This window comes from Ceratotherium simum, chromosome 13 (assembly GCF_057802395.1).
Source record: "Ceratotherium simum simum isolate JZ-2026a chromosome 13, ASM5780239v1, whole genome shotgun sequence".
Lineage (NCBI taxonomy): Eukaryota > Metazoa > Chordata > Mammalia > Perissodactyla > Rhinocerotidae > Ceratotherium > Ceratotherium simum.
This window is the reverse complement of record NC_141912.1, coordinates 46,986,395-47,012,241: the sequence shown is the minus strand read 5'-3', so window position 1 is coordinate 47,012,241 and position 25,847 is coordinate 46,986,395. Positions and strand designations below refer to the sequence as shown.

At 43.1% G+C, this 25,847-nt stretch overlaps 1 protein-coding gene across 1 annotated transcript in view; it reads right to left on the bottom strand.

The window, feature by feature from the left end:
• Positions 1 to 8,869: 8,869 nt before the first annotated feature.
• The window catches only part of MEP1A (meprin A subunit alpha), a 37,814-nt gene continuing 20,836 nt past the window's right edge, over positions 8,870 to 25,847 (bottom strand). Inside the window, exons 8-14 of the mRNA XM_004424442.2 lie at positions 22,502 to 22,723; positions 21,141 to 21,290; positions 17,671 to 17,886; positions 13,352 to 13,825; positions 11,943 to 12,116; positions 11,122 to 11,422; positions 8,870 to 9,060 (exon numbers count right to left, since the gene is read on the bottom strand). Of these exons, the coding sequence (XP_004424499.1) occupies positions 8,904 to 9,060; positions 11,122 to 11,422; positions 11,943 to 12,116; positions 13,352 to 13,825; positions 17,671 to 17,886; positions 21,141 to 21,290; positions 22,502 to 22,723 (1,694 nt within the window). The 3' untranslated portion in view covers positions 8,870 to 8,903. The remainder of the gene's footprint in view (positions 9,061 to 11,121; positions 11,423 to 11,942; positions 12,117 to 13,351; positions 13,826 to 17,670; positions 17,887 to 21,140; positions 21,291 to 22,501; positions 22,724 to 25,847) is intronic.

Genomic DNA, 25,847 nt, shown 5'->3' with positions numbered 1-25,847 from the left:
ATATCCTTTTTATTTTACAGATGAATAAACTAAGCACGGAGAGGTTAATAAGTTACCCGAGGTCACACAGCTCAAGAATGGTAGAGCCAGGTGTTGAATGCAGAGTGTCTGACCTAGAACGTGTGCACGTCACCACCTCACTCTATTGCTTCTTGGTGCAACCTGATGCCAGTGTTTCTCGGTGCAACCTGATGTAGGTTGACTCCCATAGTGGGGAGAGTTCTGAGTACACAAGAGAGCAGGATAACAGTGGTGACAGAAAGGGTGGAGAAGTTAAGGCATCTCCAACCTTCATCTCACTCTCTAATTTCACCTAGGGGCAACCCAGAACATAATGACTGGTGTTCCGGGCAAACTTGAGAGCTGGTCCACTTCCCTTTCCAGTCTCTGCTGGAGTGCTTCACTCCTGCTGTGCTGCTCCACTGAGAGAAGGTCTCACATTAGCCACCTCGTGGGCTCCCCAGATGGAGCAGCTGGACTGCACGTGCCGTTTTCGTCTTTAGTCTTCATCCACATGAGCTTCCTTGACGCTCCAGTCTCCGGTGGTGGTATTCTTATTCTTGCCAGAGATCTATCAAGCATTCTCAGGGTGTTGGATGTTATTTAGATACATAGGAGGAAAATATGCTTTCCAGAAATGAAGTGTTTCTAAGGCTGTGTTTAAACACAAGTGGAGAGTTGAGACAATAATAATAATAATAATAATAATAATAATAATAAACTTGGCTACATCATGATTGCCCTTGTGCTATCCAGACTGAAGCAGCAGCTGACTTGCTACTAGAATCATTTGGGTTCTCTGCGTCCCTTTGCTTGGGTGGATGCACCAGGCTGTCTTCAGCTCTGATTGATAGCTGGTTGAGCTAAAGTAGAGTGGCCGTTAAGAGCGAGGGTTCCACAGCCAGACCTTGGCTTTCCAATGGGCAGTCCACAACTTCTTAGCTTTGTGACCTTGGGTAAAGTAACTCTCTGGTGACTCAATTTCCACAATGTAACAGGGGATAATAAGGGTACAGATCTCAGAGGCTGTTGTGAAGAGTTGCTTCTTATAATGCCCATAGAACAGTATCTGACACACAGTGACTGCTGAATGCAGTTAGCCATTATCATTTTGTAGCATACTGTGTGTGTGTGTGTGTGTGTGTGTAAAAATTATGCACACACACACAGAACTCAGATTTAGACACAATCTCTACTTAGAATCAAAATATATACACACTCCACATTTTTGCATTTGATTCATGATTAGGAGTCTTTGAAAGCGACCCTGAAGATACGCGACATCGTAAATCATCATTTTACCAAGGTTGAGCTTAAATCACACCCATTATGAAGACTGAAGGGAAAAATAACCACTTAAATGAGTCAGCCTGGTTAACTTCCCAGTGTCTGCATCTCAATTCACCTTTGGTTATCTTATGTAATACAGGATTTTATTTAATCTTTAAACTAATCCCGTTATTTCTCCTCTTTACAGATGAGCCAATCGTGTGCTATCAGTAAGTCAGTTAACGCTCTTTCTGTTACGGGTACCAGAACCACAGCTCAAACTGGTTTAAGCGAGAACTGACATTTATTAGCTCTTGTGATTGGGAAAGATACAGGACTGTACACCTTCAGGTGCAGCTGGATTCAGGGGCTCAAATGGTGTTCTCAGAGTTTCTGCTTTGCCTTTTACGTCTCTGCCTCCCTCTGTGTTTTTATCTCATTCCAAGACAGAGCTTCAGGGAAAGAAATCTATGAGGCCTCTGGACCATAGATTGAGATCTAAAAGGAAGAGCCACTCTTTTCTTGCCCATCAGTACGTGTATCTACGGCAGTGCAAGACATCGTGACTGACTTAGTCTGAGTCATGTGCCCACTCTGCAGAAACCATTGGATCAGTAAGGATTATGCTTTCTGTGAGCAACAAAGATTCAATACAATAGTGACAACATACGAATGTATTTCGGTAGCACATAAAAGTGTGTAGATAAGCAGTCTAGATTGGTATTGTAGGCTTAGCTTCACAGAGTTCTCAGGGATCCAGGTGCTTTCTATCTTTCGGTTCTGCTCTTCCCATGGTCACCACATAGCCCCACATGGCACTTCCCACTCTGGCCATCACGTCCCCTTATCAGTCATTAGCACAGAAGAAGGGACTAAGGGGGCGTGCACCAAGGCTTTTTAAAGAAAGTTTTCTAGAAGCTGTCATGCAACATTTCTGCTTCTCTTCCGTTGGCCAGTAATGATCACACAGCCCCACCTACCTGCAAGGGAAGGGGAGAATGTAAACTCTATTCTGGGTAGCCATTCCACCAGCTAGGGTTTAGAGAGTCCATTACTGAGAATGGATAGAAGGAGAACGGATATTGGTGACCATTTTTGCCTAGGGGCTGATAATCTGAATATCTGCCCCGTCTCCCATTCCCTCCTTATACCTTTCTCATGACCCCACTTTTCTACTCTCCTTTTATTCTCCTGACCAGACAAAAATCTTTAAATTTTACGGATGATTTCCATTGAGCTGTTGAGTCACACCTGGGTCACATTGTCCTAAATTTGTCTAGGCCCTGAGGGAAGCTGTGACCCAGATGAGGCCATGTCTCAATCTATTCTGGGATTCCAGGGCCAGCCCTTGCCAAAATTGTGAAAGGTAGAGAGATATGGGTCTTGTCTTCACTATCTTGATCCATCTCACTTTTAGCCCCATCCCTTACACACACTCACATGTGTACATACACACTCACACACACACACACACGAACCCTGTTGGGCTGCCCTACCCATGTCAAATCTTTTCTGTCATTTTTTCCACATCAGTACTCATGACGGGTTACCACCATCCCACTCCACTGTCTCCCATCACCCACCCATTAGGGTTTGTGATAGTTTGCTAAACAGTACTAAGAGCTATAGGATAAACACAATGCATCTTTTTGAAAATTAATTTTGCTTGACGATTTTGGAAAAAATACATTATGTTTATATTAAAACTATCATAGCAAAGTTGTTTTAGCCATATTCATAAACACATGGAAATGCGGTTAGGCAACTTGTGAGACATAAAATGATATCCATAACAAAGAAAAACAAGCAGAAAAGACCTTTATATAGCATTAGATGTAGATTAGCTTCCATTTCGTTGTCCCCTCAACGAAATCCCTGATCTTATCACGCGTCCCTGGCAGCCAGAAGAGGGTAACAGACTCTGCTATTCAGTGGCTCTTTGACCTGCCTAAGGTGCCTGTTCTCTTTAGAATCTCCTCAGTTTACTCAAATACCAGAGTTGAGCTTCAGGATCCCTAAGTTTTCTTAAGCAGTAAAGCAGATGATGTAATTCACCAGGAAGGAGGAGCTTGAGAAGGGGAGGTGTTAGATTGTCTGTAATTTGTTTATAAATACATCAATATCACTATTACACTGGATACAGTGTGCAGGTTGATTGGAATCCACACCCAGATGTTAGATAGTAGCCAAAGTCCTCTGAAACACTGCTATGGTAGTTAGCACTGAAGGATTCTAATCAAAAGTCTGTACTGCAGAAATTCCTATGCCAAAAACTTTTAAATATTGCTATCTCAAGCCACACTAGAGGGTTTATTAGGGTAAAGGATGCTAGAAATCATCTTTGCTTTGGTGAAATGGCATTATCAAACAGCTATAGGTACAAAACTTTAGCAGGCCCAGTGGACTAACTTTTTTAGGGAAGGGTAGAATCTTCGACTAGAACTCTATTTGGTCCTGGTCTCCCTCACTTAATAGATTATTGCATTGGCTGATCCAATTAGATCAGTGGTACTCAACCAGGGATCACTTTGCCCCCAGGGGATATTTGGCAACATCCAGAAACATTTTTGGTTCTCAAAACCAGAGAGGTGGGGGTCCGGCCTGGTGGCACAAGGGGTTAAGTGCGCGCGCTCCGCTGCCGCGGCCAGGGGTTCGCCGGTTCCAATCCCGGCCGCGCACCACTTGCCAAGTCATGTTGTGGCGGCGTCCCATATAAAGTGGAGGAAGACGGGCACGGATGTTAGCCCAGGGCCAGTCTTCCTGAGCAAAAAGAGGAGGATTGGCAGATGTTAGCTCAGGGCTGATCTTCCTCACAAAAAAAAAAAAAAAAAAAAAAAACTTAAAAAAAAAAGGAGCTGGCCTGGTGGCGCAGCGGTTGAGTGTGCGCGCTCCGCTGTGGCGGCCCGGGGTTCGCAGGTTCGGCTCCAGGGCGCACACTGACACACCCCTTGCTAAGCCGTGCTGTGGCGGCGTCCCATATAAAGTAGAGGAAGACGGGCACGGATGTTAGCCCAGGGCCAGTCTTCCTCAAGAAAAAAAAAGGCGAGGACTGGCATCGGATGTTAGCTCAGGGCTAGTCCTCCTTGCAAAAAAAAAAAAAAAAAAAACCAGAGAGGTGGTGCTACTGTCATCTAGCGAGCAGAGGCCAGGGTGCTGCTAATATCCTACAATGCACAGAGCAGTCCCTACCACAAAGAATATCTGGTTCAAAATATCAATGGTGCTGAGGTTGTGAGACCCTGGGGTAGATAGTTGTCTGATCCTGGCCTTCAGATTATTAGTTTGCACATGCCTGGAATGAACCTTTAATCTAAGAAGTTTGCTGGAGACTCTAAAATCACAGAGCAGAGACTTCAGTACATTTACAAAACAGGCTGGATGACTTTTGGGGGGCTCAATATATATAAATGTGTGGCAGAATTTAGAATCTTGATTCGTTTTAACATTGTGGGAGAGGGCTTATAGTTCCCACCCACTTCTAACTATCACAGGCTCTGGATATTACCTAAAGAACTTGACATTTGTGAGTGGCCAGATTGGCTCAGGTAAGTTCACAGAAGGAAATGAGCCAGAGGGGGAAGGATAAAGGATAGGGTGGGAGGAGGCGTGAGACATTTTCAGACTTTCAGACTACCCTGACTCATTCCCAGTATGTAAGACCAAGGAATCCAAGCACTGAGATGCAGAGAGAATTTCCCACTTCTTCGTGTTGCTCATCTAAAGCCAAAATCCCACACTGCCTGGAGAAGATGGAATGCTTATTTCTCTACCCCCTCCCCATCACACATGCCTACTCCTCCATCACCACCTCAACACCTCAAAAGAATAAAGTATCTGCAAATCCTCCTGGAAGGATTAAGGACTTCAGACTCAAACAAAAGCTAAATACGATGTCTGATCTATGGTGAGCCAGATTCTTAATGAATCAACAGAAATGACCATCAATTATCAACAGAGATGCGCCTACGTGGTAAGGATGGTGCAGGAGCTGAGAACCTACAGAGAAATATCAAAATGTGTTACCCTTGGTCTGCTACCTCCTTAGCATTATTTTGACCTAGCAGTTTTAATTATAGTACTAGATCAAAATACTAGGTTACCCTTGAAATTTGGGCTTCTGCTTCCTCTAGAGAGAGCTCAAGTGTACAAGGAATGTTGTCCTTGGTTTGGGATGGGGGCCTCTCCCTCTGAGCTGGACCAGGTCTAAACTAGGCAGAGCCAAGAGCACCTTTCCTTCTAATAAAACAAAAGGGAAACAACAGCAGTAACAGTAACGCCTGGAGCTCCCTTCCGAGGTAAGACACGGAGAGAGTGTGGAGCGAAGGATCTTCTCCAGGCCTCGTTGTGAAGTGGGTTGTGGGTTTACAGGGCTGTGAAGCACATGGGGAAGCAAAGCTGGAGTTTATTTCCAATTTGGTCTTTGGAGATAGAAGACCAGGCTGGTGGCTGTACAGCTTCTCATCTAGGCTGAAAATTTACCAACAATATTTGCACACATTTTTAACTATATAATACGTTCTTACCCATGATCCTATTTTATTACCCTGCAACTGTGTAGGTGTTAATGTGAGGTGGGAGGAAGGGGTCAACTGTTACTTCCATTTGACAAATTAGTAAACTAAGACCAAGAGCTGAAGTGATTTTACTAAAGTTGCACAGCTAGTTAGATGGTCAGTCCAAGCCTGCAGCCAGGGCGCCTGACTTCCACACCCATTTTCCATCCACTAGAGCAGTGGTTCTAGAGTATGGTCTGGGTCCAGCGGCATCAGCATCACCTGGGAACTTGTTAGAAATGCAAATTCTTAGACCCATGCAAGTAAAGGGACGCTCAAGGTGCTACAACAAAGGCTTTTACCTTATACGGAGCAAGAAATGCCTGGTGTCCAAGCTGGATTTCGAAAAAGGAGAGGCCCACAAGACCTAATTGTGATTATTCGTTGGCTACTGGAGTGCTCCAAAGAATCTCAGAAGGTTAGTCTATGTTTTATAGCCTATAATAAAGCCCTTGACCGCGTGGATCGTGAAAAGCTATGGGCTGCTCTGAAAGAAATGGGCGTGCCTCAGCATTTGATCATCCTGATGAGTATCTGATGAGTAACAAGAAGCCACGGTCAGGACAGAATATGGAGAGACAGAATGGTTTCCTACGGGCAAAGGTGTCAGACAAGGGTGCATGTTATTTCCCTATCTGTTTAATCTGTACACAGAACGTATCAGACAAAAAGCTGGGCTTGACTCAGAGGAAGGCGGAGTGAAAATTGGAAGAAATATCAACAGTCTAAGACATGCAGATGACACCTCTTACTGGCAGAAAGCAGCAGTGACTTGAAACGACCTGTGATGCAAGTGAAAGAAGAAAGCGCCAAAGCAGGACTGCATTTGAGCATCAAGACAAAAATTAGGACTAAGAGGAACTACGCAACCTTAATGTAGGCAACGAAAACATTGAAATTGTTGAAGATTTCGTTTACCTTGGTTCAGTCATCAATTTAAATGGAGACTGCAGCCAAGAAATCAAGAGAAGACTGAGACTCTGAAGGGCAACAATGTAAGAATTAGGAAAGATCATCAAGGCTAAGGAAGAGTCATTAGAGACCAAGGCCAAGATTTTCCACACCCTCGTATTCCCAATTGCTATGTACGGATGCGAAAGCTGGATGGTGAAGAAGGCTGACAGGAAAGAAATTGATTCATTTGAGAAATGGTGTTGGAGGAGAGCTCTACGGATACCCTGGACTGCCAAAAAGACGAGCAAGTGGGTCCTAGAGCAAATTAAGCCTGAACTTAAGCCTGAAATTAAGCCTAAACTGAGGCAAAAATGATAACACTGAGGCTGTCCTACTTTGGGCATATCATGAGAAGGCAGGATTCTTTGGAAAAGATGATAACACTGCAAAAGAGTAGGAAAAGAGGAAGACCAAATATGAGACGGATTGACTCCATAAAGGACGCCATAGGTATGAGTCTACAGGAGCTGAGTAGAGCTGTTGAAGACAGGACAGTGTGACATCACTCATTCATAGGGTCGCCAGGAGTTGGCGTTGACTTGATGACACCTAACAACCAAGACCCCAACCCAGAACTACTGAATCAGAAACTCTAGGGGTGGTGCCCTCCATCAGTGGTTTTTTTTTTTTGGTTGTTTTTTTTTTTTTTTGTGAGGAAGATCAGCCCTGAGCTAACATCTATGCTAATCCCTCTCTTTTTGCTGAGGAAGACCAGCTCTGAGCTAACATCTATTGCCAATCCTCCTCTTTTTCTTTCCCCAAAGCCCCAGTAGATAGTTGTATGTCATATGTCATAGCTGCACATCCTGCTAGTTGCTGTATGTGGGACGCGGCCTCAGCATGGCCGGAGAAGCGGTGCGTCGGTGTGCGCCCAGAATCCAAAGCCGGGCCGCCAGCAGCAGAGTGTGCACATTTAACCGCTAAGCCATGGGGCCGGCCCTCCATCTGTGTTTTAACCAGCCCTCCAGAGGATACTGATGCACCTCAGGCTTGAGAGTCAGCCCATTGGGGTATTGTTGGTACCTGCTACAAACTCTTCTCACACCTTTGCATTAAAGGGACTCTTCTTAATCCCTCATATTTGTTTCCAGAATGGCCATAAAGTATATATTTAGGAAGCTGGTTACCTAAAGCCTGGACTGCTCAGGCTCTTTGAAACATTTCCTTTTAGTAAAATTCCAGAGCCAGCTCTTGTGGGGTTTGTGCTGAGTGGGTATGGGAACCTCAGCTTTCCTTTGACTTGATCTATCTTGGACCTTTCTTGCCCCAGCCAGATTTTATCTCCTTGGGAAAGAAAGTGTATCTAAACATACTTCTTCAAGATTCTTTTCTACCAGATACTTCCAGTTTGTTGATATAATAATTTTATACACAAATAGCATATAAAATATACTTTAAAACTCAAAAAGATCTGAGAAAGAGCTTTTGGACAACTCTCCTCCTCCCCCCTCCACAAACACACAAACTTACACACAATGCTGGACACATAGAAGGTACTGACTAAATATTTACTGAATTTATTAAAGACCTTTCCTTAGAATCAGAGGAGAAGGAAAGCAAATGCCATGAAGTCCCGCTGCCAGGAGGAGTCTTTATTTGAAATCCTTTAACACACAAGACCTTCAAAGAGTAATAGCACTATTGTGTCTGGTGAAAAACAAGTATTTGATTCTGTTACAGACAACATATGAGTTTCATTGTGTGTATCTTATCTGCAGTAGAAATGAGAGAGTTTCTCTATCTTAGTTATTCATTCAATTATTGGTTCATTCATTCACTTGTATTGAGAGCCCACACGCGCCAGCTGGGCATGCTTCCAGCCCTGGGTCTAGTGTGGTAAGTGAGGACCTGACCACGTGGAGCTTACAGTCTATGGGAAAGACAGATGATTGGATAAGTGATTTACAAAGAAGCGCAATGAATGTTGTCACAGGCCACACTAAATACATTCTGAGCATGTCACAGGGTAACAGAACCATAGCAGGGAAGAAAAACAATTATGGTCACACACGAGGCTGATGGCCTTGGTCCTCAGAGGCCTATTCAAGGCAAGGCTCATAGGAACCACTCCAAACCAGTCTGAGTGGAGGAGGTGCTTCTGCGGTTTGGCCCATGTCAGCAGGTGGGTCACTGCCATGGCCTTCGGGGAAGGATGAAGATGATGGCGAAGGTCAAGAAGACCACGCTGGCCATGCCTCCAACCATCAGGCCCAGGATGCTGCTGTGCACCTGCGTGGCCTGACAGCGCTCCCCTGTGTAGAAGAAGGTGTGGTCGGAGATGCACCTGGGGGAACAGGACACAGAGGGAGTGTGAGACCCACCTGAGCCTCGAGCGCTTCCCAGTGACAAGCACCAACACGGCAATCCTGTAACCACCCTTTGAGGTGGTCGTTACTACCAGGTCATTCTCATCATCCTCATTTCACAGAAAGGTTAAATAACTTGCTCAAGGTCACACGGTTCGTAAGTGTTTCACACTTGAAGTCTAATCCCCGGAGGTCTGTCTCCAGACTCTGCACTCTTGCCCACCATGTGCAACGTCCAGAAGAAAGGTCTGGGGCACTCAAAGAACATGTCGCCTGACACTGGCTCAGACTATAAGCCACAGGGGAAATTCTCCAGATCGAGTCTGACTCAGTGGATTAGCTGGAGCTTGGAAACTTCTAGACAGTATCAATTAAAATGTTACCGTCAGATGAGCATACTGCCACCTATCTCGCAGGTTGGCCTGAAGTTCTCGTAGATAATGAGCACATTGTGTCTATCACGTGGTGTTTTGCACACAGCTGGCACACAATGGCTATGCGCTGGTGTTCCTTTTTATAAATGTTATTTGGTATAGAGATCAACTAATCTCAGAACCAAGGCATTGAGTGCAGTGTTTCATCCCTTCCATTAGAACAATTCTAGCCTTTGTTTCGAACAATGTTCCTATCACAGAGTCTACTCACAGAGCAGAATGAGATGATTAAAAGTCAAAGCCTCCTTTTATGAATCCTGGAACTATTTTACCTTTAAAAGTCTCATCTCTAGTCTAGGAATTGGCTTCTTAAAAACCAGTGAGTAATAGCAAGAATTGTTCAATTTTTTCTGGCCCAGTCCCTCCAAAAAGAGTTTGATTATATTCTCTAGTCTTAGAGAAATTGGAGAAAACCAGACAACATGACAACTAAATGTAATGTGGGGTCCAGAATTGGATCCTAGAACAGAAAACTGATGTTTTCTGGAAAAACTGGGAAATCTAAATAAGATCTGTAGTTTAGTTAATACTTGCTAATAGTATTTAGTTTAGTTAATGTTCATTTCTTGGCTTTGCTAATTGTACTATGGTTATGTAAGATGTTAACATTAGGATAAGAGAACTCTGTAGTATTTTTGCAATGTATCCGTAAATCCAAAATTGCTTCAAAATAAAAGTTAAAAAAGAAGAAAGAGAGTGGAGATCGAAAAGAACTCAGATGAAATATAGATATTTTGAGCCAAGCAGAGTGGTTTCTCCGTCTGTTGCTATTCTGTCAAATGTAACTGATGCTTCTGTCATCACATACATCTTTTTATGAAATATTTTTAAGCAAATGACAAACATTATAAAAAGAACTATTAAATATAGTGAGTCGTGCAGACAGACAGAACTGGATGTAAGTTCCAGCTCCAGTATTTACCATCTGGGTAATTTTAGACAAATTACTTAACCTCTCTAAGCTTCAACTTCCTAATATACTAAATGAGGATAAGAAGGACCCTTATGTCATAGGGTGACTGTGGGGAATAACTTAGATCGTGCATGTATACTGCTCAGGAGAGCATATGACACATAGCAAACAGTAAAAAAATATCAGATATTCTTATTACTATTATTGAAAATATAACTATAATAATAGTACAACAGAACTACTGGACAATAAAAATAATAATTAATAACCAAAGATAACATCAGCAGTCAGTGAAGGTGGAAGCTTGGTCCTGAGTCCCCCTGTGGCAGGTCATGGAGTAGAAAGTCCTTCGGCTAAAAGCTCTGGGTCTTTTCTGAGCACTGCGGTGGAGTTTGAAATCCTAACAGGATTGAAGATGTGGTTGACAATGCCCCACAGGTGGGAAAGGGATAAAAGTCATGAGACAGGTGATTTGGGACCCCTCTGCCCTGGCAAGACCCCTGCTCTGCCCTGACAGCATAAGCCCACTGACTCAGGGCACAGCCTTGTGGAGTCAGGGACAGCCACATCCAGTAGACCATCTGATGGGGTCTTTGCCCCAACCTGAAAGCAGCGCCTATTACCAGGGTTACACAAATAATCGGCTCACGTCTGCTGCCCCACCACCTGCCTCCCCCAGCCACAGAGCCTACCTGCAGCTCGCCACCCCCTTCACGTTCATACAGATGCCTTCATTTTGGCACGGGTTTGGGTCACACGGGTCTCTGAAGTACTGTGGCCAGTTGTGGTCCTCCAGGGGGCCCGTGTTCTCCACTGACCGCTTCTGTCGGCTGGGCTGCTCCTGGCCCGGGCTGCCAGGTAGGGCTTCCTCTAACAAGGCCTTTTCTGAGCCTTCTTCTGAGGCCTGCTGCTCCTGGCCTTGGAGAATGAGGCCTTGGGAAATCACACTTCTTCCAGTAGTCTGAACTTCAGTCTGGCTAAGGTGGGTGATATCTTGAGGAAACGGACAAAGGATGGTGAGGAAGATCTACAATTAATATCTGAATACACTTCACTTCCACTTATGGAGAAAGTTCCCTGGGCCACCTCTATCCCTCATGGACATCACCTTTAGTGACATGGAAAAGTGGCTTTGAATCCAGCTGAGTCTCATAATGCTAGCTATTTTTATTTTTAAAGTAGTCCAATCACATTTTTATTTAACTTGAAAAAAGAAGCACAAAGTAAGCATAAATAGATTGATTGAAACTAGATTGAAGTCAGTGAACTGTCATGTTTGATAAATTATCGAAAAAGGTGACAATAACATTTTAGTTTCTCCCAAGGAAAGTTAAAGTAAAGATGTGAATCCTTGAGCAATAGAGTAAAATGTGGTTCTCTTAGAACACATCTTTTTTTCAAGCTAGTCCTCAAAAAATACCCCCACCCTCCATGAATTGTTTAAAAATCAGTGCAAAATCAGTAGAACACCCAAAGCATAGGATTATTTATTCAGGAAGACCAGCAAAAGTACCTTCAAAATCCACAAGAAGTATAAGGTCATCATTTTTAAGAAAATTCCTCCTTGTTAGCATTTGGTGGGAGATGAAACTACTCCAGCCCCAGCCAATGCTTCTAAAACAATCACAGTCGTCATAATAGGATCCCACAGTGGATGGCCTGTCCCAGATGACGGAGTTATTTATTGCTGCAAAGTTATAGGTAGCATCAAATCACATTATGTCTTTATACTTCACTTTCCAATTTGTCTTTAATGAGTATATAGAGCTTTGTTATTCAGAAAAAATTATGTTGGAAAAAATCAGGTTAATTACTCTTTCCGGGAGAATTAAAACTCAGAATTGGAAGGGTGGAGACACAGAGAACCACAGCTCTGAATGGTCAATTGTCCACTCCTGAGTGACCTCCTCAAAGAAGAGGGAGGAACATCTATAGGCTTAAGTCTCAAGGCTCTTTATTTGAAAAAAAAAATAGTCTGCCCATTTCTTTATCGATGCAAGTTTGTTTCATGAACATACTGATGATCAGTAATATTGATACCAGCTCAACGCAAGGTTGACATAAGGGAAGCCATATCGTAGAAAAGAAACCCTATTGTAACTTTGAATGACCTCTGTTTAACTAACTCAGACATGCTCTATAGGTTTTACGGCCCCTCCCAGCTGTTGTAAGTTGATAACTTTGTTCTTTGGTTTTCTTAGGAATGTCATGACCCCTGGGCAGAGAGTCTATGCTGATAGCCGTCATCAATGACAACTGAAAGATCAGGGTATAGGGTGTTGCCCCAGTATCTGACGCATATCAGGTAAAACAAAAGACTATCAGGAACTAAGACTAGATGTCTGCCTCCACCTGGAGACCAGTCCCCTATATAACTGGCCTGTAATCTTTGTTCGGAAAGATGGTTTTTTTTGGACATTAGGTAGCCATCTTCCCCTTTGCTAGCAAGCTGTAATAAATAGTCCTTTCTCTCCGACTACCTTGCCTCTTGACTATTGGCATGTCTTGCGGCAGGCAGACAAACCCCCTTTTGGGGTGGTAACAATATTTTAGGAGTCAGTGCATTAGTTCTGCACAGAGCCAAGCAAATCCTGAGTATTTGATAAATGGTTAGCAGTATCTGTCTTCTCATTTAGACTGAGCTCCGTAAAGGAGAAGCTGCCTGATTTGCTTTTATTCTAAGTGCCTAGCATAGAGTTTGACATATTGCAAGTCCTTAAAAATGCTTGATGAATGAATTCAGAAAAGATAAGGAAGACCAGATGACATTGAAAATTTTAACTTAATGCTCCAACGTGGCTGTGTTGTTGATAAGCCCACAGAGGAAATGTTAACGGAGAGGAGCATTAATCTCTCTTACGCAGAGAAGAATCACGTCTGTTGGCCCTTCCAGGTTGAGGGGCAGATCTTACAACCACCTACCTGAAGATGTCTGGGACGTGGAGGTAGTGAACACCATGCTTGAGGACATTCTATTCCTGACATCGGGTTCCTGGTCGAGTATTGTCATTATCACTTGTCTGTTTTCCGCTGGCCACTCCAGGATAGCATCATTCTCCCCACTGCATAGGTGAAATGCAAGTCCTGTGTAGCCAGAGCTACTGGAGCTTATTGCACCATGAGGGTATAAGATCAACCCAAAACCGTATCCCTCTGAATTATAGAATCGAGGGCTCAGGAGGCTGTCCCCTTTAACCGTGTTTTGAAGGACCTGGGAGAAATTCCGTACTGTCCAAACCCCTGTGGGGCAGGCGGTTTCCGTCAGAGTGATGTCATCCAGGTAAATTCCCCCATTCGAGTTCTGGGGATCACCTTTTGTGCCCTGGAAAAGGTAGCGAAACTTCTTTTCCTCGCTGAGTGTCACATGGGCAATTTTCCAATTTTGGTCACTGTCTCCTGAGGACACAGAATAAGGAGGGTGACAACTGTGGCCAACAGTTATTGAGCACTTACTATGATCCCGGTACCATGCCAAGGGCTTTCCATGAATCATCTCATGTAGTCCTCACAACGGCCCTAGGAGACAGGTACTGTTATAAACTGGTTAAGGGACTTTTCCAAAGTGACATATCTAGTAAGGGAAAATAGCTAAAAGAAATGACACATTATGACATTTTAAAATTCGTATTCCAACTTAATCATGAATTTGTTTTCCATTATCATTTAATTCCACAGGATCTGGGTTTCCTCCTGGGTTTGATGGCATAAATGCACCTCACCTCCAAATGTTAGACCTGAATACCCAAGAATTAGGCTGAACCATAGAAAATAGTCATTTTGTAAGCCAAAAGTCAAATAATGGCAATTTCATAGAGTCCGAGCAACGACTTAATGCCAGAGAGATATATGGCAGGCTCTAGAGTAGATAACTTGCAAGACCAGCTGGATCTCCTCTGCACAAAACTGACTCATTCTCTAACATCCAATTTTTTATCTTCCTCATATTATCTGAAATTCCGCCAAGTAGGAGATCCCTCCTCTTTTAAAAAACAAATAATCCCAATAGAGTTACCACTATCTAGATACGCACAGTGCAGTGAAAATTAGATCTACCTGCTTTTTTCCTGAAACTGAAGGGGAAGTGGAAATTTTGACTAAAGAGCCGAGGTAGGAGGGAGAAGCTTGTTCTAGATCATGAGACCCCGGGCTGGACAGCATAAGAAGCCAGAAAGGAGCTGGAGCATCTGGGGAGAAGAAGCTGCCAGGCCAGCAACTCAGAGTTCCCCAAAGATCTTCGGGATTGTGCCCAGGGTGTGCCCTAGGGCTGAGAGAGGAGAAGAAACATGTGACATCACAAGAGGGAATGATGCTGCCTAAAATGAATCCACACAGATGAGTGTTACAGAAGTTTAACCTGAAATACAATTGACCAGAGGGCTTTGAAAGGGTCTTTTATCCCCTTTCTGTGTGTTGTAACCGGTAACCTACTTACAGAGCTGTACTTTCCCCAAAACTGAAGAGCCCTTTTATCTCCCTCTGTTCTCGGTGATTGTCTCCAAGGGACAGGTCTAACAAGGTTTTTTCCTGAGGTGGAGCTGGTTGTGGCCTGTGTAGTCGGGTTACATGTACACATAGGAGAGAGATGGAGAAGGTATAGCGACCATGTCTATAACATACGAACTGATCTAACTGCCATCTCCTGGGGACAGGAGTGCGGCCAAGTGGAGGCCACGTGGACTTGAAATGTAATGGTGTCAGAAAGTCCAGAATAGGGACAGATACATAAGATTTGAACTACTTAATCAGCAGAGTTATAGATCATGGGAATTCTGAAAAGAGAACAAGAATCCCTTTCTTGCTAATGACTAAGTGCTTTTTTTTCTTCATATGGGTTGACCATGAGGTTGAAATGTGGGAACACAGTACTGAGAGGAAGACCTGAGGGGCCATTACCAGATGGGCAGTGACTCCTCTACAAAGTCATTAAGAAGGTTCCATTTACATGCTCCCACAGAGCAGCTGTGAATCAGGCAGGCAATAAACGGTACTGAGATTGTTTGAGAAGACAAAGCTCATCCCTGTTAGTTCAGAATTGTCATCCTTACGGGGATCCTGGCCTCACTAAAAACATAAGTGTGTGTGTGTGTGTATGTGTACATACACATATTTGTGTGTAAGAATTTTGCATGTAAGTTGGCATATAAGCATACATATATACATACACACACAGAAACATATTTTGTATGTAAGCATTTCGGTTAAAAAATACATTTTGCAAAAGTCAAAAGCTATTCAAAAACGGTTGCAACTCTCTTAAGTTGAATAACGCATGAAGACTAAATGATATTCAACTAAACTTTTACAAAAGTGTCATCGACAAGTCAGTATCAGAATGTACTACTTTAAAAATCCATTCATTTTGTGACAACATGGATGGACATTGAGGGTATAATGCAAAGTGAAATAAGTCAGAGGGAGAAGGTCAAATACCGCATGATTTCCTTCATTAAGTAGTAGATAATAACAACAATAAACAAACACATAGGGACAGAGATTGGATTGGTGGTTACCGGAGGGGAAGGGGGGAGGGAGGAGGGTGAAAGGGATAATTTGGTACATGTGTGTGGTGATGGGTTGTAATTAGTATTTTGGTGGTGAACATGATGTAATCTATGCAGAAGTACAATGATGTACACCTGAAATTTTTACAATGTTATAAACCAATGTTACTGCAATAAACAAAAAATTAAAAAAAAAAAAATCCATTCAGGGGCCGGCCCTGTGGCTTAGTGGTTAAGTGTGCTCACTCCGCTACTGGCGGCCCGGGTTTGGATCCCGGGCATGCACCGACGCACCACTTCTCCAGCCATGCTGAGGCCGTGTCCCACATACAGCAACTAGAAGGATGTGCATCTGTGACATACAACTATCTACTGGGGCTTTGGGGAAAAAAAGGAAGAGGATTGGCAATAGATGTTAGCTCAGAGCCGGTCTTCCTCAGCAAAAAGAGGAGGATTGGCATGGATGTTAGTTCAGGGCTGATCTTCCTCACCAAAAAAAAAAATCCATTCATATGACACTTCCAGGGAACTTACAGAGACACACTTTGAATTCAGTGGAACTCAAAGCATACCTGTGTAAGGAGCTAAGAAAGCATGAGAAGTTTGCTTGGTTGATTTTATGCTTACGAGGATAATATTGAAGCTTTATATGAAAGTGAGCAATAATAGATCCCACCAATATTATTGAGACTCTGATTTTCTCATTAAATATTTCCAATCCTTGGTAACAGCAAATTCTCAACTCTTAAAGGGCACCTAGCTGTCATCCCTCCACTTGATAAAGATGCTCTGTACATTTCAGCCAGAAAAGTGAACCCCTCGAAACCCTTTCTGTAGTGTTCCCAGGGAGCCCACAGAGTGGCCCGGGGGAGGCAATTGGGCACCTGTTCTTATAAATGGCTTCTAAGGAAGCTTCCACCCTTCAGGAGCAGCGGCTTCATCTAGACGTTCACAAAGAATGCTTCCTTTATTGGGACTCATCTTAACTGAGAAATTCTTTGTTGAATGGAAAAATAGGAAAGCATGTCTCTCTTTTCCTACTCATGAATGAACCACCACCACAACAAAAGAATGTAAATACTTAGCTTTATAACCTTGCATCTTGATTTACAGCCAGCCTACCCTCACATCAAACTGCTTACTGTAGCATTTTAAGGTTTTCATGCTGAATCTCTTATAGAAATACAGAAAGTATCACTTAGGAATACGTAAATGATTATAATGGAACTAATATATACAAATGGCTTATTTCCCATCAACTTCACAAGTAGGCTTCAAGTTACTTCAGTGAATTAAATAACGGTATCATTTGGTTGTGTGAAACAGACGCCGGAAGACTTATGGTCTCCAGCAGCATTACTCCCGGCTTCCCTTTTACGTTCCAAACTGCACCCCTGAGTCATCAATTTTCTCTGCCCTCACTTTCTCCAAAGTTCTAGTGAAAACTGAATTTGTATATTCTCATTGGCTTCTTACCAAAGTGTATTTCAGCCTCATCTAAACCCTGGATGCTGCTTCTAATTTCTGAGGGGTAAAAACATTCATTGAGTGGTTGAAACATACCAGCATTATGCATTTAGAAGAGGAAGAAGGGAGGTGGAGGACAAGGGAGGAAGCAGAGTGGGAGGAGGAGAAGGAGAAGGGAGGGGCGAAGGGTGAAAAGGGAGGGGAAGGGAAAGGAGAGGATCAGGATCTCAGATTTTAAGCCAAACCAGTCCTTGCACGGATGCCTCTAAGTACCTTGAAAGGTCTTCACCTTGACCAGCTTTCGAACGTTGCCCGTGCTGTCATCCCTCCTGACCCAGACGACGAGTCTATCTGAAGGGCTTCCTGTCATTTTGTAGAAAAACTGCAGGCACTGCTGATTCCTCTTTGGGTAAAGAATCCTAGACTCCAACAGGGCTGCCTCTTCTGCCGACCCTGAGCTGGTGCTGAGGTGCATGAAGTAGCCGGCACCTGTGGAGAGAGCACCCCAACGTCCCATCGCTGGCTGCCCACACCCTCGACCCCGGGTACCCTCGACCCGGCCAAGTGAAAATGTGAACAGCCATTTCCAGGAAACAAAAGCTAGAACTCTTCTGGGGAAAACAAAAAGAAGGTTGTTTGTCAGTAAATATTCTGTTTGTCTCCATGGACAGACTCGCTGGCTAAAGCCATAACCCAGCTCTGCTTTTGACTGTCTTTGTTCCCAAGCTTGTAAAATGTGTACCTCCAACTTAAGGAAATACGGGCTTCAAGTAAAGTTTGATGGAATTTAGCATCTGTGAGATGAATTCCATTTTCCTCACTGATGTCATTGTTTAAACTAGAGACTCACTCTGAGAAAAAGAGCTAGCCTCCTAGTTGTATAAGAAACTGTGGGATCAAAGGTTTAGGAATTGGGGTTTAAATATTCACAATGATAAAGGTTCAATTTTACCTGTTTCTAGCCTAATAACTGGGTGTATTATCAGTGGTAAAGAATCATCTTTACCACGTCATAAGAAGGGGCATTCAAGGCATACTAGGGACTAACTGAGGATTTCTCCTGAATGTAAGGAAATCTTTGAAAGAACACTGAAAAAGAGGGGGGAGGTGCTACATTTGTGCCAGAGCTTGGTTTTGCCCAAGTCAGAAATCTCAAAACTCTCTCTCCAAAAACAAGTTGGCAGCTATACGGATACATCACTTGGAAAACCAGCACACTTTCCAAAGTCAAGCACAATGAACAGGTCTTGCATGTAAAGAAGCCATTTAAACTTGCTCCAGTACTCAATCTCTTACCAAATGCTCCACTCGAAACATTTCTCAAAGTAAAGATGATGTTAGTGTCTAGTACAGTTCTAGATATTATGGCAGCATGCTTCTCTGCTCCATCCTGCCTCACACACAGGGTGTGTGCCTTCCTTGTTGGCAACGAGCATCAATGTTTAAATAAGCTTTCCACAAAGCTTAAAAATATCGTAAGAGCTCTAATGTTACACCTGGAAAAATTATATTTTCTCGCATGTTCTTCTCAATACTTGAACTTAGTAGCCTGAGACCTCTGCATTATGAATTACTGAGTGCTTGGCTTAAAGAAAACAAGAACTCACACGGCCAATAAGGTCTCCGGGTGGTCTTTGCTCAGGAATTCCACCCAAGTGGACTTGGAAATGGGAAGTGAAAGTCCAACAACTCAGGCCTGGGAGTCAGGAGACCTGAATTCTTGCCCTGGCTCTGCCACTAACTAGGTGTTCTTCATCTCTCTGGATTTCGAATGGGAAATCTATCCTTCAAGCTCTTCAAGTCTATGCATCTGCTAAACAATGCCAGTGCTCTCTAGCAGAGGGAACACGGTCCCATCAAGCGCCTCCTGTGGAAGAAGCATAATGGCTGGTCAAGGTAACCTGATAAAGCTTTTCTAGATGTCTCTTCTGGGGTGTGATTCTTTCCTTTCCTATTAAGGTGCTAGAACATTGTTCCAGCAGGTTCCTCTCACATGAAGATCACCTTTCTGTTTAGCTGGAAATTGTATATTAGCCTAGCAGCAATCTCACAGGAGAGATTGGAATAGAAGCTATGATGGAAATTTAGAGAGAACTTCAGGCTTGGATCACCCTTTGGACACTTAAGATTATATCTTTAATAATCTGATGTGTGACAGAGACTTTCACCCTTCGCAAGGGCCAGAGGAACAGTGGCAGTGTTTTATGACCTCTGATATTCTTCTCCCTGGTGGCCTGGGATCTGAGTGACAAGGTGGGTTCCTTCTATGAAGGAACTCTAACCAACTCTCACACAGGCATAGACTAAAGGACTTCATAATAGTCCAGTCTTTAAAAAGCAATTATAGGGGCCAGCCAGGGGGCATAGTGGTTAAGTTTGCATGCTCTGCTTCTGCAGCCGGGAGTTCGAGGGTTTGGATCTCGGGCACGGACCTATACACCACTCATCAAGCCATGCTGTGGTAGCATCCCACATGCAAAATAGAGGAAGACTGGTACAGATGTTAGCTCAGGGCCAATCTTCCTCACCAAAAGAAAAAAAAAAAGCAATTATAATCTATAACCCCACCTGCTTCCAAATAGGGTTGAGATGATTTCAATGACAGGCACATAATAAAAGGATATCAAAATAGAAATAAAAAATAAATGGAACCTCTGGAGAGAAACAGAACATGGGGAAAAACTACGGAGTGAAGTTGCTGGTCTGCAGCTGGAAGCTCTGCATGCATTATCTCCTTCCATCCTCACTGTGAAGTATCAATTTCTTGATGGTCAGAGAGGCTTGTAAAAGCAAAGACTTAAAAAGTAACAATAAAAACAACTTCCTGTGGTCACAGTTAGCAAGTGGTGGAGCCCGATTTCAAACCCAGGTCTGTCTGACTTGATGGCTTTTTCACCACACAAACCATATTTGAACTATCTGAAGCTGTGCTATCCAATATGGCAGCTACAAAACATATGTGGCTTTTGGGCACTTGAATTGTAGCCAGTCCAAACCAAGATGTGCTGGAAGGGTAAAATGCACACCAGATTTCAAATACCTAGTATACAGAAGTGTGGAGTATCTCATTAATAATTTTAATATTGATTACATGTTGAAATATTTTGGATATAGTGGGTTAGATAAAATATACATATATATTTTTTTGTGAGGAAGATCAGCCCTGAGCTAACATCTGCCAATCCTCCTCTTTTTGCTGAGGAAGACCAGCCCTGAGCTAACATCCATGACCATCTTCCTCTAGGGACGCCACCACAGCATGGCCTGACAAGCAGTATGTCGGTGCGCGCCCGGGATCTGAACCCGGGCTGCCAGCAGCGGAGCACGCGCAATTAACCCCTACGCCACAGGGCCGGCCCCGATAAAATATATTTTTAAAGAGAATTTTCTTTGTTTCTTTTTTATGTGGCTGTTAGAAAATTTGACATTACATATGTGGCTTGCATTATAGTTCTATGGAGGGCACTGCTCTAGATACATCACCCTTATTTGCAAAGTCATGTCTGATCAACCATTTGTCTGTATCAGTTTCATAATTGCTTACATGCATATTTCTTTTGCATGCCCAGAACCTGAATTCTTTTCATTGAGTTAATAAATAAGATATGAGAAATGTTCTTTGTCCTTTTCAGACTTCCAGGTTTGATAACTAGCATTCCAATGGAGGCAAAACATGCTGACAGCCATCACCTAGTTGAACCTGGTGAACCAACTCAATGTGTTCATGTTCTACCTTCACCAACCTGTACATTGTCCCACCAAGGTGTGATCCACTTGTCCAGGCTGAGTGCTGTCCTCATGGACCCAGTCAGCATCGTCTCTGGTACCCTGAATCATCCCACAGATGTTTGTCTTCTCAAATGCACAGTGATCCAAAAGGGTGTGCGTTGTGGCTGCAAATGATATTTTTGTCACCTGGTTAAAAAGTTAAGTCATCTCATTTCAAATACTTAATACCTAAGTACCTAAGACCTCATTGTTCACATACAGTAGAATCATGAGCCTTTCATTGTCTTGACTTTTTCGCAAATGCAAATCCTACTCTCATCCATTAGATCTTAGACTTGCCAACATATATGCAGCCCTACCTACCTCACAGAGTCACAGAGTCACATGATAAAGAGAATCATGCTTTGGTATGTAAATGCCAACCATGAACTCCTTTAGATCAAGAACGAGGTACCTAGATACTGGGCTTTGTATTTAGTAGGTCTTCTGTACATACATACTGAACAGAATTAAACAATGTGTCTCTGAAGACTAGCGGGTTGTTGGTTCACAACTGTGGGAGTTTCCCAGGTGAGATCTGATCCAAGGCAGGGAGAGACTGAAGAAAGAGGCAGACCACTCCAGATTGGTAGGTGGCAGGTTTAATAAGCAAGGGAACTTACACATGAGGCTTGTCTTGGGAGCCTCATGATGAGTAGATCTCCACACTCACCCACTAGATTCTTGAAGGTTTATATAGAGGCCTTGACTGGGTTCAGTGACATATACCATCCACACGGTCTCACCAACACATTGCTCTCTCAAGGCTGCGTCCTTGAAAATGGCTCTGGCTGTGGGAATGGTGGGTGGAATGTACACTTTAAGGACAGGGGAGGGGTGAGAAGCCTCAGAGTGCCCAGGTCTAGCTCAAAGGTCAACGGGCGATCACATCCTTTCTATGACCTCCTCCAACATGGGGTCATCTGAGAAAATATGCCGTCCCAGAGCATTAGGTTACTCTAGGAACAACTAACCTGGGTAAAGAATTTGGCAAGATACAAAACACCTTCAAGCCTATCACCGACCCTGAGCTTTACATAGTGAAGCATCCTTCAAAAGGAAGCTAAAGAAGTGAGACAACTACAGCTCCTTACATTGGCCCAATACTTTCACTTTACAAAACACAACCACACAATTGATTTTCATAACCATCCTATGAGGTGGGTGTTGTAATTTTTTCTACTCCAGAGACAGAGAAACTAGGGCTATGTAGTTTGTTCATTTCCCTTAACTAGAACACGAACGAAGAGGAAAAGAAATGTATAGGAAATCGATAAGGCTGGAGGACTCTCTGTGGGGACTCGTATACCCAGTCCTCATACCCAGAGGTACTCACTGCAGTTATACATTCGGTTTAGCCTCTCCAAATCGATGGCACTGAAATCAAGGCGCTGCCCGATGATGGAGTCAAACTCAGGGATCTTGGCTGTAATGGTAGGGACACTTGCATTCTTGTTAAATGAGTAAGGCCCGTAGTGCATCACAGACTGGTAATCATAGGGCGTGTTGAGGTCTGTGATGATGTCATCATCATAGGTGTCAAAGTTGTGCTCGTATCCTGTCAGGGAGAGAGTCCACAGGTCCTGTTCGGTCACATCATTTCCCCTGTCCTACCCTCTTTGACCAGGTTCTCAAGCAGAGATCAAAAAAAAAAGGGAGACAATGTATCTTTGATTTAAATGTATTTACATATTTAATGTATTTATAATTAGCATAAGGTATATAAAATTAATACATATTAATCACTATTAACTGATTAATACTATGATATTAATATACTATATAATAGTATATAAAATTATTATAATGAGTATAAAAATACATGTTATAATTAATATATAAATATATACACATTATATATTATTTAATGTATGTATTTATTGAAATAGAAGATTCATTATATATCTGTGTGAATGTATATGTATAAGACTTTCAGAAAGAGAAGATAAAATATCCAAGTGGAGGCAGATATTCCAAATGGCAAGAATTTGTGAATTCAGGAAAATATTCAGGATTGACACATCTTGCTAACAGTCAAGTACCTCAGCCACCAAGAGCTGTACCTGGCCAGTTCTTCCACGGATTAGAGAAAGGTAATCTGAGGGGCAGAGGGAAAGGTAAGCAGCTGGCAAGAAAAGGGCATCCTGTCAATCAAGGCTCATATTCTTCTGTTCCAGAAATAGCCCCATGGAGACAAAAATAAAACAGGAAGAAGAAAATTTATTTTCCTATCAAAATAGAAAAGGAAACCATTTTCACGAGATTAGTGCAAGTGAGCTAATATGTATTGCAATGTGGAATGCTGAAATGAGAAGCTGGACAGATGCTCTTTTCACCTGCTAGCCACCGGAAATGTACTGTTTCAGCTGCAATAATGGGAAGTTCACAGATTTTTAATTTCCTTCTTGGGCAGTGACAGGAAAACTGAATGAGAGGGGCCGGCCCTGTGGCTTAGCAGTTAAGTGTGCACGCTCCGATACTGGCGGCCCGGGGTTCGGATCCCGGGCGCACACCAAGGCACCGCTTGTCCAACCATGCTGAGGCTGAGTCCCACATACAGCAACTAGCAGGATATGCAACTATGACATACAACTATCTACTGGGGCTTTGGGGAAAAAAAAGGAGGAGGATTGGCAATAGATGTTAGCTCAGAGCTAGTTTTCCTCAGCAAAAAGAGGAGGATTGGCATGGATGTTAGCTCAGGGCTGATCTTCCTCACACACACACACAAAAAACTGAATGAGAATGCTCATAACTCTTCTGCTAACTTCCCGTCCTCGTGTTCTTCTCCTCTCTAGCTCCCATCCAGTTGTTTTTAACAATTAGAGAGAAGAAAATGTAACCATCTTTCAAAGACTTCAACGTGGGTACATTTAGAATTGAAGAAGTGTGGGGCAACCTCGTGAGGGTCCAGCATGTGCCAGACAGAGTCTCCAAATGCGTTTGGAAAAGCCAATGAAGCCCTTGGAGCAAGACCTTGCTCTAACTATAAAATGAGAAGACTGATCTTGCATCCTCCCACCTCGTGGGGATTTTATGGGGATAGGGATCAAAGCATTTTCATAGGTGGGACAGGACTGAAAGAAATAAATGACCCAAACAGGGAAGGAGGAAAGTAACTCCTTCCGGATCATTTGGTCCTAGGATGTCATTTGAGGGGTAGAATTATAAAGAGCTTCAAGGTGGTGTGAGGGCTGGGGCTTGGGTCTGGAATCTCCTGGTGACTCTTGGTGGCACCTTAAGCAAAGCACTTTCAACTCACTGGATGTGTTTTCTTTAACTTTCAATAAAATCATCAAGTTAGAATAGATTATTTTATTCTTTATTATTCAAGGATTCTTACCAGAATGCTTTACCCCATTAATGTTTTGAATAATTTTAAAAAATTTATTCAATACATTTTTGTCATGCCTAATCTCTACTGGAAGCTGTGCTAGGTAGGAGGTGGCCCCGGCAGTGAATAGAACAGGCATGGTCCTGCCTTCAGGCAACTCACAGCTGAGAGCCTTGAAGACGGAGTGGTCTTGTAAACCAGAGGTCAGTCGGCAAACCTTTCGTGTAAAGGGTCAGATAGCAAATATTTTTGGCTTTGCAGGTCATATGGTCTCTGTCACAGCTACTCAACTCTGCCATGTAGCACAAAAGCAGCCACGGACGATACATAAACAAATGGGCATGGCTGTGTTCCCACAAAACTTTGTTTACAAAAGCAAGTGGATATGGCCCATGGGCTGTAGTTGCAGAACCCTCCTAGACTTCAGAAGTTGAATTTCTTCCTTAGTGGGAGGAAACAGATCCAGAAAACACAATTCTGACTTAACAAATGGAGACGGATTTGGGGAGAGAAGCACACTGCCAGTACAGTATGTTCTTAGGTTAAGCAATAAGATTGTCATCTGAAGACGAGATGCAAAAAAAGTCATAAATTACCCTGAGCAATAATACTGCCCTTGCTTATGATTTTATTGTATTTGATGTCTCATTTGAGAACCATTCTCCAGTGATTGCAGGCAATTTAGAGATATGGAATTATGCCTGATGAAAATATAGACAGGTGATGAGCAAATGTGTTGAGTAACCCATGCTCAACCCAGGACTGAAGCAAGTCTGCAAACTACCCTGGCGAAATGTGTCGGCTCCCTCTGAGAAAGGGAACCTCATTTGACCTAAAACCATCTGAAAAGCACTAAGCATTGTGTTCTTCGATACTTAAAAATGTGGATGTTTTCCACTTCCTCGTGTAATTTTCAGCAGAGGCAAGTATGTATACGGGAAGGTAAGAAATTCAGGCCTCTAGGCAAATATAGACAAAGTCCTAGAGTGCCCTGAGTCTCACAAGCAGAGATTTGATCTTTGACCTATGACCCCCTCTCTCCTTTCCCCTCTACACAGACCCAGCTATTACCACTGGAAGACAAATACATTAAATTTTGATCTGTTATTTCATATCTGAGTGAATACTCTCTAAGACTTCTCAAGATTGGACTGGGAGGCAAAGAAGAAATGACTTGGCCTCTAGCTCAGTGGTTGGATGGTCGGAGGGGTGGAAGTGTGTGTGTAGGTCTAATTCTGGTGATGTATTAGGCTTACAAACCACACAGTTTCCTCCTTTCGCCAGCACTCCATATTCACAGGAATATCAGACTATGAGGTACTGCGATGAACAGAGACTGAGAAACCCA